At 35.3% G+C, this 15,925-nt stretch overlaps 1 protein-coding gene across 3 annotated transcripts in view; it reads right to left on the bottom strand.

Annotated features, from left to right (window-relative positions):
* Nucleotides 1-15,925, bottom strand: part of Ssadh (succinic semialdehyde dehydrogenase) — a 260,476-nt gene that overhangs the window by 22,921 nt on the left and 221,630 nt on the right. For all 3 annotated transcript variants that reach the window (XM_090401356.1, XM_090401359.1, XM_090401358.1), the window contains one exon: nucleotides 2,416-2,474. In XM_090401356.1, coding sequence (XP_090257482.1) covers nucleotides 2,416-2,474 — 59 coding nt within the window. The remainder of the gene's footprint in view (nucleotides 1-2,415; nucleotides 2,475-15,925) is intronic.

Here is a 15,925-nt window from a genome sequence, read left to right as displayed (position 1 = left end):
CGATGTCTCCTCCTTATTCACCAATGTCCCACTCAAGGAAACTTTAGAGCTAATCCAAGCTAAATTTTCTCCCGATATCTCAGCCCTATTTCAGTTCACAATGAACTCAGGCTATTTCGTTTGGCAGGGAAAATTCTACAAACAAATAGAAGGGACAGCCATGGGCTCACCACTCTCCCCACCCTTAGCCAATTTCTTTATGGAGACCTTTGAGGAAAAAGCCTTAGCCTCTGCCCCACAAAAACCAACCATATGGCTTCGCTACGTTGATGATGTGTTCGCTATTTGGCCACATGGCTCTGAAACACTCCTCTCCTTCCTCACACACTTAAACAACCAACACGCCAGAATCAAGTTCACCCTGGAAAAAGAGGAAAACAACTGCCTCCCCTTCCTAGACACACTAGTCACCTGCCAGCCTGATGGAACTTTGGTTTTCTCAGTTTACAGAAAACCCACCCATACAGGCAGATACATCCACCAACAATCTCACCCCCCCCCCCCTCACAACAATATGGAGTGGTAAAAACACTATACAACAGGGCTAAACTAATCTGTTCTAACGACATAGCCCTTAACACTGAACTAAATCACATCCTAAACACTTTCTCAGCCAATGGCTACCCCCCCCAAAAAAATCCAAAAAATATTAAAACCTACAAACCACAGCCCGCCTCCTCCCCCCTCCACAAAAAAGATTACTCTAAATCCATCATCATTCCCTACATCCGAGGCACCTCAGAAAAAATTACCAAAATTCTAAAAAAACATGACCTCACCTCCTGTTACAGGCCTTACAGAAAATTGGCATCCCTTATCCGCTCTACCAAAGACCAACCACTTCCCCTAGACCTACCTGGTGTATACCAGGTCCCTTGCAGTTGTAAACTGTCGTACTTTGGCCAAACAGGCAGGACAGCGAATATCAGAATTTCTGAACACAAGGACTACATCCGGTTTTACAAATATAGCCATTCTGGTCTTGCAGACCATGCTCTGGATACTCGCCACAGAATACGGTGGAAGAAAGCAAAAATAATACACCGGAGCAAATATAAATTCGAAAGATTATTTATGGAATCAGCCTCTGCCCTAAGAAACTCCCCAAACCTCAATAAATTTGGTTGTATGCGACTGCCCCAAATTTGGGAGGCATACATCAGCAGACCTTCAGCCCAACGGCCAAGAACACCTACTTAGCCCGCCAGAGGGCACCATCAGGACTTCTAGGAGAAAGATAGCTTCATATTTTCATTTCCAGTTACTATATTGTTAGGGCCTGTTGTGCTCCTGCCTTTTGTAAGTTCCTTTAGAAAATGGCAATGAGACATTGCCGAAATATCGGAAATATCTATTAAAGTATTATTTAATTTATATTCGGATCTACATTGTTTCAATTTCCTAAGTTATTTAGAAATGCATAACCAACGTATAAGCCTATCTACGAGAATCAACATCTTCTTTACAGAGATATTTTGCTTAATAAGGTTGCACATCCTTTTCACTTTCTGTATCTATTCTTTGAACTCAAGGGAAACATTCAAATACTGTATCATTTAAGTATCTTTTCAAAGCTTCCCATATACTGATGATATCACTCTCATATTCTCACAGGATTTGTTTGTAAAGATAAAATATGTCGTCATAATAGAAAGAAAGTTTATTTTTGGCATAGCCTGAATCTGATGTGCATCTATAAACAAGTGTCATTTGTTGGGATCACATTTTCTTCTCAGCATTTCCATTAATACTGTTGTAAAACATACAATCACCTCAAAGAAGACAAATGATTCTAAATTTTGCTGATGGTTTTGAAACAAAGTAATCTTTAAGAAAATTCCAACATTACAGTCCAGATTTCAGCTTGCACATTTGTAACATGCATCTCTCTCACAAAGATCATCCAAACTCTGTTTGGATTTATCAAATGAAATGTTGGCATCAGCTGAAAATTTGGATCATGAGAACATGATGTGGCACTTTGAGGTTCACTGGTTGACTTAATTCAAAATTACCTGATACAATCTAAGTCTCAGTTTTTTTGTTTTTTTTGTGAACTTGAAGCATACTATCATGGGATTCTGGTCTCTTCCTGAGATCAGAATCCCATGATCAGTTAGTTTATGAATAATACTTAAATAGATCAGCAATAAATGAAATACTGTCTTTTGTAATTACATAAATGTTATAAATAATTAGTCATTTGCATTCATATTTTGATTAACTGCTTATACTTTCAGATACCAGCAGTTCAATGCTCAGTTTGTAAAACAACTATATAGTAAAATGGATTTTTAAGCTACAATGATCTTCTAACATTCGTGACAATATTGGTAACAGCAAAGTTTTCAGTACTGTGAAAATTTTCTTGGTAATGCAAAAACAAGTTATGACACAGCAGTGATTTGTACTCACCTGCTAATCCAACTCGAGTTGCATTGGCAATAGCAACAGCTTCTTCTTCAGTTTTAAATCTGAAAAAAAATTAAATAAATAAATAAATAAAAAATGAAGCATCTGGTAAAATTTCAGCCATCAGTTTTAAATTATTATTATTATTATTATTATTCCTGATACCTCCAAGGAGTCCGAAGACTCATCGCGGGAGGACATCTTCAACTGTCTCTACACCTTACCTCTACTACGAATCAACGCCATCTACCGCCCACCTCCAACACCACCACAACTTAGTAATTTTTGTCTGTAAATTGCGTGTGTTCTGAAGGGCCGATTTGTATGTATGCGGGATGAAAAACCCGAGTTTCCGGGAGAAAAAACCCTGCTACCTCCGTATGAGATCGGCTAACTCACCATCGATTGAAATCGACCAGATAAAGATTCCTCCCGTCGCGACGAGAATCGAACTTAGGCCTATTCCAATCGAAGGGCGCAATGTACCGTCGTTCTTCCAATTGCGCTACGGAGGCGCTAAATCTAGTAGCTAATATTTTAGCCGCCCCAAGCAATACTGTTATTATTATCTGAGGATCTCTATGGAGTCTGAAGACACAGCAGAAGGTTCAAACCAGCCATTATTTGTATTATTATGGACTACTCCATGGAGTCCATAGACTCATCGAGGAAAGGCCTTAAACATCATGCCAAGCACTATCCAACATTTGCAGTATCTATCATACTCAGCTTTGAACTCATTCACAGTTGTGGCATTCCACAACAGTAACCCATTCCACTCATTTACCACTCTCCAAGCTAAAAATCTAGTCCTGACACCCCTGCTAACTACACTTACTCAGTTCCAAGGATGGCCCCTAGTTCTCCCACCACCAGACCTGTTCAGAAAAATTTCTACTGTATTCATCTTGTAAAAACCCTTCAGTACTTTGCTGTCTCAATTATATCATTCCCCCTTTCTGCCTGTCAACCAATTTCTGTTACCCACAAATCTTCAACCTGTCCTCATAAGATTCATTCCATAATCTTCAAGAAAATTCCAACATTGCAGTCCAGATTTCAGCTTTGGACTCCCTGGAGGTGTGATTTAATAATAGTAGAGCTGCAACTATCTTGGTCATTTGACTCTGGATCCTCTCCACCTTCTCATTCCCAAGAAATCTACTGCACACAGTAATCAAGAATTGGGTCTTACCAAGGTTCTATAAAGAGGTATAATAACCTGCTTATCAGGGGTATTCTTCAGTAACCAAGTAATCTGATGAGCTGCTTTAACCCCTTTTGCAATAGTCTTCTAAACTTTAACTCACTATCCACTAATACTCCCAAATCCCTGGCATCATCAATTTCCTAGAGTACAGTTCCATCAATGAGGTACACAGCTAGTAATCTTTTCATCCCGAAATGAATAATCTTATACTCTGCCACATTAACCGATATCCATTCTCCTTTACCTAGACTGTCAGTTTATCCAAATCATTCTGCAAAATTTAACATCTTTATTAATCATCAGCACTAATTAATTAATTTTCTGTTCATCATTGGCAAACAACTCAGATCCTTTCTTATATCATTAATGTACAAATTAAATAGCAGCAGCCCAAGAACAGACCCCTGGGGCATACCACTAGTTACAGGCCTTCTACTGGATTCTACTCCTGAATAAACTACTCTGATATCTCTCCATCAATCACCTTCTTATCCACTTTGACTTTATATCCATCCCCATGTCCTGCAATTTATTAACAGAATTTTCATGCAGTGCCTGTCCTATCATATGCCTTTGCAATATCACTGTAAACCCTTAGTTGTCATTGTATTATAAAACATGAGCAAGTTACTGAGGCATAACCTTTCCCTCACAAAACTATGTTGCCCCCAATATAGTATCCCTTTCTGCTATCAATTCCTGTATTTTGCTCTTGACTAACTTCTCCAGCACCCTGATTACAACTCCTGATATGCTGATCAGTTGATAATTTGCTATATCAGCTTGGAGTCTCCTTCATGCAATGGAACTATTTCTCCTCCCCCCACCCCACCCTTTTAGGACTAACCCAGAGCTGAGACTTAGATTAAACAACGTGGTCAAAGGCACTTCCAATTCCCCAGCACCTTCTCGTAAAACTCGAGCTGGAATATCATCTAAACCAGTGTTTCTCAACCTGTGGTCCGGAGGCAGACTTAAATAAATATATATTTTTTAATTATCCAAACAAAACAAATTAAAAATTGAATAAGTAAGTAAAAATTATTGAAATCCAATGGAGACTTAAAAAAACCAACAAATAGCGTCAGAATGTTCAAAGGCAGAAGCAACAAAACTATCCCTCCTTCAGCAAGGTTCGGTATATCTTCAGAAGTGCTAAGTGATACTTGGACAAAGTGTGTCATGATTTAACCCCAGTATTTATATATTTATAAAATTTTTGGAAACGTTTTTTAATAATGGAAAAGTGGCTTAGAACTAGGACTTTGAAAAGAAGGACAAATGAAACAGGTGATGCTAACCCTAATTGTGATACACTTGTTGTAACAGTGAGTAAATCTGATACTATTAAAGTAGAAGAAACAAGCAGTTCAAAGAAAAAATACAGTAGAAAATATAACAGTTCATATTTGGAATTCGGGTTTACTTGGTGTGGAGATGAAAGTGAATAGAAACCTCAATGTGTTTTGTGTTATGAAGTGTTGTTGAACAAGTGCATGAAACCTGTGAAACTCCGACAACATTTAGAAACTAAACATTGTGATGTAAAAAATAAGCCAATTGAATTTTTTCAGCAATGCTTAGGGACATTAAATCATGGGAAAGATATAGTTTGCCATGGGTTCCATTAATAGCAAGGCACTGGAAGCATCCTATCTCTTAAGTTTGTGCGTAGCGAAAACAAGGAAACCTCATTCTATCAGGGAAAATTTGCTACTTCCAGCTATAAAAGATGTGATAAAAACTATGTTTGGCAACAAGTTACTAAAAGATGTTGATTTGATTCCTCTTTCAAATGACACTGTCGGTCGCAGAATTAATGATATGGCAGGTGACGTAGAATCTCAGTTAATCGAAAAAGAGTTAGAAGAGCCCTTATAATGCGTTACAAAGAGACGAGACTACTGATGTTACAAATGATGTGCAGTTAACATGCTATGTAAGATATGCGCATGATAACAACATTCATGATGATATTCTGTTTTGTAGAACTTTGCCATCCCGAACAACTGGAGAAGAAATATTTCTACACTCTCAATAATTACATAATAAACAAATGGATCCAGTGGGAAAAATGTAATAGGCTTCTGTCCGGATGGAGCTCGTGCAATTACAGGCAGGCAGGCATAATGGGGTTGTTTCTATGGTCAAGGAAGTGGCTACGGATACGAATTGGGAACATTGTTTCATACATAGGGAAGCGTTAGCCTCCAAAGGAATGTCACCAGAATTTAAAAGTGTGCTATACAACACTGTAAAACTAGTTAATTTTATTAAAGCTTGATGTTAAATAACAGGGTATTTTCAGTACTCTGCGATGAAATGGGCAGTGAATATACACAACTTTTGCTTCATTCTGAAATTTGCTCGCTTTCCAGGGGCAAAGTACTAACAAGGTTATTTCAATTAAGGCACGAAGTTTTATTATTTGTAAATGAACATAATTCTGATTTTGCATCACTCCTTGTTGACGAAGCATGGTATCAATACTATCCTATCTTTCAGACATTTTTTCAAAATTAATGAACTGAATCTCTCCCTTCAGGGAAATTCTTTAACTGTTCTTGATGCCTACGACAAAATAAAGGCATTCGAGAAAAAAATGGTTTTATGTATTAATTATGTAAAAGACAGACAATATAACCACTCAGCCAACCAGGCCAGGTGGTTATATTGAGCAGATAGAGATCCAACAACTCTGCAAGGGCCGAGAAGCTCAACCATCTCATTAAAAGTAAGTAGTAACATATTATATTATTTATTTGTTTAATAAAAATTAAAAGTTTGTTCAATGATGATACACTTTTAATCATTTACTTCCAATTTAATTATGTTTCCATATGTATTCAAAACATGCATTTAGATTTATTATGTTATAAATGGCACAGTTTTTCCAAAATGTTGGCAATTCCTACATAGGTTTTTAAAAATATTACAAAAAGTCAAAACGACGTATAGGGAAATAAATTAAAAACACTGTTTATTTTTGAAGTAAAACTTTAATTCCACCATTCTAAAATGTTATCTTTCTTGCTTTTCTGTTCGCAAAATCGTCGATGACTATTTCGTCACTCGGTTGCTGTTTTATAGACAGTATGGCAAGATTTCTTAAACCCAAAAAGAGTGCCGTCCAGGGCAGATCCATCTTCCCCAGCTACGCCTCTGTAACTTAGTGGTCCGTAGAATTGTTTTAGGCATTTTACTGGTCCTTGGGCTTAGAAAGGTTGAGAAACACAGATCTAAACCCATAGATGTATGCACGTCAAGGTTCTGTAATATGCTATGCATCTCCATTTCATTTAACTCAGTTTCCATATAAGCATTTGTCTCTCTTGTTACTGCAATATCTCCACCTGGACAATATACTCTTTCAAAGTGTTCACTTAGTAATTCTATTATTTCACCTGATTCAGCATTCATTAAAATCGTTCCGCCATAAACATTTTTCCTTTCGCTTGCAACATATCAAAAGAACTCTTTGGGATTATCTTTGGCCTATACTCCTTTCATATTCTTCTTTTGCCTTTCTTACTACACTGGTTACCCTTCTGGCCTATGATTTGTACTGCTCATGTGCATGCTAATCCCCTTTCTCCTTGAATTCTCTCCACAAATTTTTGTTTTTGTAGCTCCTGCTTAATGATGATAACTCCCACTCAATTATTTACTCTCCTGACTCTAAGTATGTAGTCTGCTATTACTTCCCTCAAACACTCCTTTACCACTTCGCTTGCACAATCAACATCCAGCCTTTGCAGTTTCATATGCCTTGGTACTGATCCAAGCAATCTCCTAAGCTTGTAATACTTACCAGCTCTGTAATTCCACATATACCCCCTCTTAACTGAAAATTCCACACATTTAGCCACCTCCCAGGTCAAGACCATGAGAACCCTCACCAATTGGTGGCAATGTGCTCATAATGGTTATAGACACTCTCTAATGCAATTACTAGATCTAGAATTCTCAAACTCCTAGTTCATTCCATCACATGCTGCCTAAGGTAATTATTCCTTAGTAAATGAATAAATTTAATTTCTTTCCTCTGATGTGCACTCTCCTCCTTCCAATCCATGTTCCCAGTTGAAGTCCCCCATAATAATTACCCATCCTCAACTCACTGGGCTTATTTGTTGATGTACACTATCCCCATCATCCTTTACATTTCCTGGTCTATAAAAGAATCCAACTTATATTTTGTTGTGCTGGCCACTATCTCACACCAGATGGCCTCAAATGTGATATTTTCACTGGTCTGCAGTTAAACTCCTACTGTCTTTGGTTGCAGTTCATCAGCTATCAATAATACTCCATCCCAATTCTTATCTCTCTATCCTCCTGGAAAACACTACATCATTCACATTCTGTCCCACTAACTATATCATCTTGTGTCAGCCGTGTCTCACTAACGCCAATAACCTTTGGCCAGGATGAACTAACCAATGCCCAAAACTCCTAGCATTAGTGTACATAAAGTGCAATAGCCTCTTAGGCTCACTGCTGTCCTTATAGTTTACACTAACTCCATTCTGATGTGTTACTAGTGATAATTAGGCATTTTTTGCCCATTTTTAAAATTAACCAACTCATTAGTATCTGTGTACTCACTCAACAGCTTTCCCCCCCTAAAAGCTCTAGTTTTCCTGATTTTGCACATCCACTTTCACTTCATTCAACAACACTTTTTCCAGACTCTGAACACCAAATCCATTCAGATGCAAACCATCCTACTTGTATAAGTCCTTTCGTCCATCAAACTCACTCGACACATCCACAAATTTCATCTCATTCCTCCTGCATAAATTATGCATCGATTCATTTGCTATTAAGGCCTTTCTTCTCAGCTCAACTCTGTCATACCGTGGTAACAGACTCACTGTCTTCACTATCTCATTATTCTTCTCTTTAAAATAACAGCACCCAGGACTGTTTCTGTCATCCCCTTCTACTAATTCACCACTGTTTAAACCAATAATCTAGTCCTCATAATCTTATTATCCACACCACATAAAACTCCCTTAGTAATTTTATTTTTCAATCAGATTTCCTCCTCTCTTCCATTTTTAAACCAATTCTGTAACCAAAAACTCTACAAAAGAAACACATTCTGCAGATCTGTCACTATCATGTATTTGTCTTTGGATATTCACCATACTTCTTCATCTTCAAGAAACAGCAGTATACAGATATAGTCACATGAAAGCACATAGAGGGATTCCTTATTCCTGCTTGGCAGTGTGTTTTTAAACAACCAAGTGATCCTTTGATATATTTTGCTAAATTGTGCAATATGTCCTCTCCCCAAATCCCTAACATCATGAATTTCACAGTCTGGATCCATCAAAGTAATATACAGTTTGTAATCTTTTCACCCCAACTGAACTGGCAACTGTTATCATTTAACCACACTAGCAGTCTAATTAATCATCCTCATATCAATACAAACAAATTAAATAGAAATGCCATACAGAACCTTATGATATGGCCATCTCTCTCTCTCTCTCTTCTACTTGATTATACACCATTATACACTACTACTACTCTTGAATGGCTTGATGAAAGAACAGGGCACTTCATTTATTATTAATATATTTTTTTTAACCTAGATGCCGCCCTATTAGGACTTTAGTCTTGTGTTGCACGTTGCAATTACTTATACTAGCCCCACTGTTACTCCAGATTGTGGTTGTCTCGCATTTGTAACAAACTTTGTGTTGTGTGTGCTCTGAAGATGCTGGATATAATACCACCAAAATATTAGCTTTTAAGTTAATAAATAGTTATTTTCTTATCCATCTGTGTTCATATCAATACCGTTAAATCTATTACAACAAGTGCATCATATGAAAGAGAAGAAGATAAGTATTATTATTCTTATCAGCATCAACATTCTAATACAAAAGCAGCAACTGCCCAACATCTCATTACTGCACAGCTGCAAACACACTGAACCGGATTCTCTTCTTCCTCTTTGTTCTATCCATCTGTCCTCTGGAATGCTTTCCTCATGACGTATTCCCTAACAACTACAATCTGCAGCTAAAAAAACAACTTATATTTCAGTCCTCATCTGCAATATTTGTGTATGGAATCAATATATATACAGGTATCCCTTGCTTAACGCAGGATTTGATTAACACAGCGAAATTAATTGCAACAATCCCTTATATATGCGGCAAGAGTTTTAATTAATGTGCCTTTAAATTTATCAAAATTCCACCAAATATGACATCACTGCTACAACCCATGGACATGAGTGTCACTGCAACTTTCAAAGCCTATTTTCTTAAAAAGATATTCTCAAAGGCAGTAGAAACAACAACAGGAGAAAATGTGATTACACTCCAAGAATTTTAGAAAAATTTTAACATTAAACACACAATTGAAAACATTCGTGATTTGTGGGAGCAAGTGCTTTCTAGCTGTATAAGAGCTGTTTGGAAAAACCATTTGCACAATGCATTAATGACTTAGGTGGTTTCCAAAATCCTGCGAACACCGTGGTTGAAGAAATTGTTACATTTGGTGAAGACCTTGGTTTTGATGGTGTTGATACAGAAGATGTTAAAGAATTATTGGATTCAAATTCAAAAGATTTCAGTGACAACGATCTTCTTGAAATTGAACAACAACGCGCATATGAAGACAACGAACAAATGGAATGTGAAGATCAGTTTCCAAAGGAGATAACAGTCAAAGAACTGGATGAAATATTTCGCAGTTTAGAATTGCTTAAGCAGCAAGTAATGGATATGGATCCAGATGTTAATTGAAGAATTCTTGTTCGCCGAGGTCTAGAGAGCCATTTTGCTTGTTACCGTAGAATTTATACTGATAAGAAAAAAAACAAACTTTTCAAACGACTCTTTATAACTTTTTTTTTGCATTTACTATGCATGCATTTTTTATCTTTTCTAAAAGAGTACCATATAAAATGAATTATTAATGGACAAATTGTAATTTTCACCATTGATTATTATATTTGATTAACACGATTTTGATATGCACGGTAACATCGAGGGATTAATTAATCGCGTTAATTATATAAAAAACCAGACCTCCAAGGGATCAAAAGACCATTATGGTATGTACACATTTTCACATAAAAAGATCAATTATGGTATGGTATTATTATATCATATAGTATTATTATGTGTAGTTGTTGAGAGATGCAATTTAGACTGAGTCTGAAGCTGGAGTTTTGGTCTTAAGTCACTTGTGATATGATTTTTTTTTTTAATCCCTTTTGTTATCTTGGAAAAAGTAATCAAAAATTCTGAATTCCAGTTAGAGTTACTTTTCTTATTTGGTGAGAGGGGGTACTTAGATCAGGAGAATAGAAATATTAATCAGCCCATGGAAAGGAGGAGCAGAAGCCATGGAAGTCATCCTACCCTGCACCACTGTAATGCCAAAGAACACAAAACTGGACTGGCTGGAGGCATTCTATAGTAAAGGAAAACATGGACATGGTTATGATCTAATTTACCATGAAGATGAATAAAGCTAATTACAATATATTTCGTAGGAGAATTGATTGAGAAAGATCAAGAACATTGGGATCAAGTATTTTGGTGAACAGATGGAAAATTTGTGTTAGGATGTTGATAACAGCAAATACTGGAGCATTTCTGCCAGCTTTATAAATGGAAATGGAGAAGATAAGACAGTTTGAATTGTGCACAATGAAGTTGAAAATCAGAATTTGGAAAGTTATAAGAACAGCAGATAAAAAAACACAACAAAGAGTAAAGTCATAAGGACATATCCTAACCTTGTGATTGAAGGAATCATGTAGTTCAGATAGATTTGGTAGATAGTAATGGCTGAAGTCCATGTTTCATCAGAGATACTGAGATGAAATGTTTCATCAGAGATTAGATGACTAAGTGATGGAGTGTACTACTTATGTTGGTATTAACAACATGAACATTGATAAAATGGATGTGCTTTTTTCTTCTGTACATTTTTTTTTGTTTTTAGCTTTTTTTTTTTTGGTATAGTTTTAACAGAATAACAGCAGAATAAATGTATTTTTCTACATTGCCTTTCATAGTCAGTGAGAAAAAAGTGTTAAACAGTAAGAGGTGAAAAATTGATTGTATTACCCATACAGAGGGCATCGCCTCGACAGTGTTCTTGTATATCATATGCAAACTCTGCCATGCATGATCTGGCAGAGAACATGGCATCAGGAGTATTTGGTTAAGAACCTTCTGATTTGTTGCCATTACATCGAGTCCTGTGCACAACCAGCAGCTTACCTGCATATCCACTTAAACTGCTGTATCCTTGAGAGGTCCCTACATTGTGTTTAGCAAATAAAAAATGAGAAGAGGAAATGGAAACCAAAGATTCTGATCTAAAGACCAAACATGCAGCAGCTATTTTAGGTTAAGATTTTAGATTAAATTAGATCATATTTTAGTAGGCTATGAAACCCACATACCATTTACAGGTCTGGTTTAGACATTTCCTCCAACTAGGGAAAGTATGCATTTATGGTTGCAATACTCACTAGGTATGTCCTTAGCTATAACGGACCAAGCATGTTAAGGAAAGATGAAAAATTTATTATCAAACCATTTTAAATTACTGTTAATAAATGAGGTTTTTTTTTTATATATATATATTATTTTTCATTTTACTTAAACCAGCAAGTTCTATAATGATATGAATTTTTGGTAAAATTTAGTAGGCATTAAGATGTGAAAAGAATCAGATATTTACTGGCCATTAAAAATAAAAACATATATAAAGAACATAGACGAGTTTCCACATTAGGAATGAGTGGCTTTTTCAGGGTGAATAAACAAAGCTGATGAGAGGAATACAAATAATTGTAGAGAGAGAGAGAGAGAAACAGCTACAGCATTAAGAATCAAAACATGAGAAACCAGTGAAGTATGGCACATGCCATTGATTTTTCTAACACTGTTTGGAGGTCATTAGCTGAAAAGTTGAAATCATATATGTTGACTGATCCAATCAATGATCTCCAGACATTATTTATGATAAGTCCTTGATTTTTGTTGAGAGAACTATATGAATGAATGACAGTATTAGATTCTTTAATCCAATGAGCAAGAAAGTTGTATTCAAGATATAACATAGAGGCTTAGTCTCAACTGACAGGTGTATTGGAAAAAGGTAAGCCCTTATTTTTCCTCTTTATTATAAGCCACTGCTAAGATATTCCTCCATTTTTATTTTGAAGCTTCTGCAATTCTGATCTATTTAGGGAAGAAGCGAAGAAAAAGAATCTACCCCCCCCCCCAGATGTTCGAAGAGGATGGGACTATTGTCCTTTGAAGAATAAAGAAGGCATGATCACTCTGATGTTATGAATTTTAAGGAGGATGGCAATTTTAATAGACAAATTACCAACGTAAAGCAGGGATCGGCAACCTTTTCAGACTCGCAGGCCACATTTAACTTTTATTTTTAATAATCGGGCCGCAAGCGTTTAATTAAGAGAAAATAGTGAGTGAAAAAATACTTAAGTTATCAATTTTTATTATATCAGTCTTAAAAAACACAGAAATATTTAAAGTACCAGATATGAAACAAGTATGAAACTCAATGAAAAATTATTATCACATAAAAACAAAGTAATATAGTTTATGCATCACAATATGTGTGGCTCCTTGCTTAATGTGACTTTTGTGATTGTTTTCCCTTAGCCAAATTATGTATATCCACTTTACAACCTGAGGTGCAAATTCAAATCGAAGCATGCAAAGTTCATCAGTCAGGTCACAAAGAAAATTTATTTTTTCTAAAACTCATGGCAAAAAATGTTTTATTCACAATGCGACTATCATCTTTTTTGCAAAACTGATTAATATTTCAAATTTTTTTGGCAAGCATGAATAAAATTTTTGGATATTTTCTAACGAAAATGCATTCTTTAATGTTTCATTGTGCTGTAATTCCAAAAGTTCCATCTGTAGTTGGTTTGGTACGTCATCAATGTCGACATTAAAAGTGTTCAAAAATAATCACATTTTGATGCTATTTTTATGAAAATCAACAAATCTTTTTGAAACTTCCGTTTATAAATCTTCAATAATACCAACAGAAGTTTCCTTTTGTTTGTATTTCCAAGTTGCACAGGTGATATCACGAAGTATAGGTATAAACTTATTTTTAATTTATTATTCATATTATAAAATGTATTATTTAAATAATTCAACATACAGGCCACATACCTTGTAAGTATGGTCAATCTTTTATGGGCCACCAACAATGCACGTTTGGGCCGCATGCGGCCCACCGGTTGCAGACCCCTGATGTAAAGGATTGAAATTGAGTCTGTATAATGAATGCTGAGATTTGGCCATAAAGGAATACTACAAAATAATATTTTTTGGATAGTTCACTTTGAATACCAACCAAACTAACTGGCTGAGTAAAAACTGATGTTTCTATTTTTGTATTTTCATCTTTTAAGATAGGGACTGCATATTTATTTATGAATGATGCCTATTTTTTGTGATAAATGGTAAAGAGATGAGGAGTGAAGGCAATGTCCACTGTCAACAAGCTTTTAGAAAATACCTAATGAGAATCTGTTCTCAGCTGTTTTTCAGATTAGGACATCAAGAAATGGTGTTCGAAAGTGAACTGAACTTTTAAGTAGAATAAGCTAAGCAAAATTAAAGTTATTTAAATCAAAAATGCCACTCTTCTAGACAATAAATATGTTATTGCCACCAGATAGACTTTGGATTAACTAATGAAAAACCTTTTTTCCCCAGGCTGCCCATAAATAAATCTGCAGAAGGAGGAAGAGGAGGGGAGATAAGGGACTTCCCATGATAAGGCCAAAAGTTATTTATAGAGGTGATCATTCCATTAGAATGAATTATTCTTCCAACACATATCATGATTGTCATATCTCCAAGAAAACTTTCTTGCACATCAGATTAAAAAATCTAGCACCAGCATTCATTCATATAGTTCTCTCAACAAAAACCAAGGACATCCTAAATAATGTATGAAAATTATTGATTAGATCACTTAAAATAACTGACAATTTTTCAGCTAATCACCTCTAAGCAAGACAGTATGTGACATCTACTAGAAAAGAGGAGTTGCATGCACCATTTCATAAGGCTCTTCATGCTTCGACTGTTAATACTTGAACAGTTTTCCTCAGTGTTTTTTTTTTTTTACATTAATTTGTATATTCTTTGTATATTTTTGATTTATTCATGACTAATAAAAATCTAATACTTTTCACCACAAGTGGTCATAAAGTTTACTTTATCAGCCAATAAGATGATTTCCATACTTTACCTTCATATTATGTTTGTACCTGTAACTATTTTTTTTTTTCATAAATGTCAATTAATTATTAATTTATTTAAAAGATTCAGCAAATGTTTTTAAAGAAAGATATGACAGGTATCTAGATTTTGTGCGAGCTGGAAGAGACCCTTCCTTGAGTTCCTCACTTCACAGAGGAACTTGTATAATAATATAATAATTATATGTTCTTATTTACTGATAAAAGTAGTGTTATTCAAAATTATGGTTTTTATTTTCATTATAAGAAATTTAAGTAAGCCCATAGGCATCATTAAATATAAATCCGAATCTGTATATCATATGAATGTGTAATATTATTACACACTGTTGTGTTGAATTCTTGTTTTTTATTTATACAATGGTTGTATTTTATTCAATCTTTTCTAACCTAAACCTTTTTCTATCTTAACCTAATCCTACCGGCTGCACCATTTATGTTGGTACTTTTCTTATAATATTTATCTCTCTACTTATTTGTTATAATACATTTGTACTCGAATCGTTTAGATTAACTTCTATTGTTTTATATCTTTCCTTTATCCTACCAGCTGTGCCATTTATGTTGTGACCTTTTCCTATCCTTTGTCTTTACTATCCTCTCGACTCCGTTATTTATGTTATTGCCCTTTTCTTATCTTGTTTGCTTTTTCTTTACTTAATTAGTTATTTACCCTTTATCTACCCTTTCTTAACTAATCCAATATTCTATCTTTCTTAAATTCAAAACTCGTCTAACACTGTACCTTATTTATACACATTTATCCCTTATAATTTAAACTCTACAATCAAATATTCTCTCCTTCAGTGCTTTGCAGTCCTATTGGCCTCTCTATGTCCTAAACAAACAATCTGAAGAAGTTCACCCTATAAGTATTAACACATTTATATTTAAGCTGCGCCAGCTAATACCTAGGTAGAAAGGATTCTTGTTCAGATTGACCCCTTTAGAGAGTTAATGATTATTTGATCAAGCATAAATTTATCTCCCCC

This window comes from Typopeltis vanoorti, chromosome 12 (genome assembly GCF_054136105.1).
Source record: "Typopeltis vanoorti isolate ZY-2024b chromosome 12, IOZ_Tvanoo_1.0, whole genome shotgun sequence".
NCBI classification, from domain to species: domain Eukaryota; kingdom Metazoa; phylum Arthropoda; class Arachnida; order Uropygi; family Thelyphonidae; genus Typopeltis; species Typopeltis vanoorti.
The sequence above is the reverse complement of the archived record's forward strand: the minus strand, read 5'-3'. Positions and strand labels throughout refer to the sequence as shown.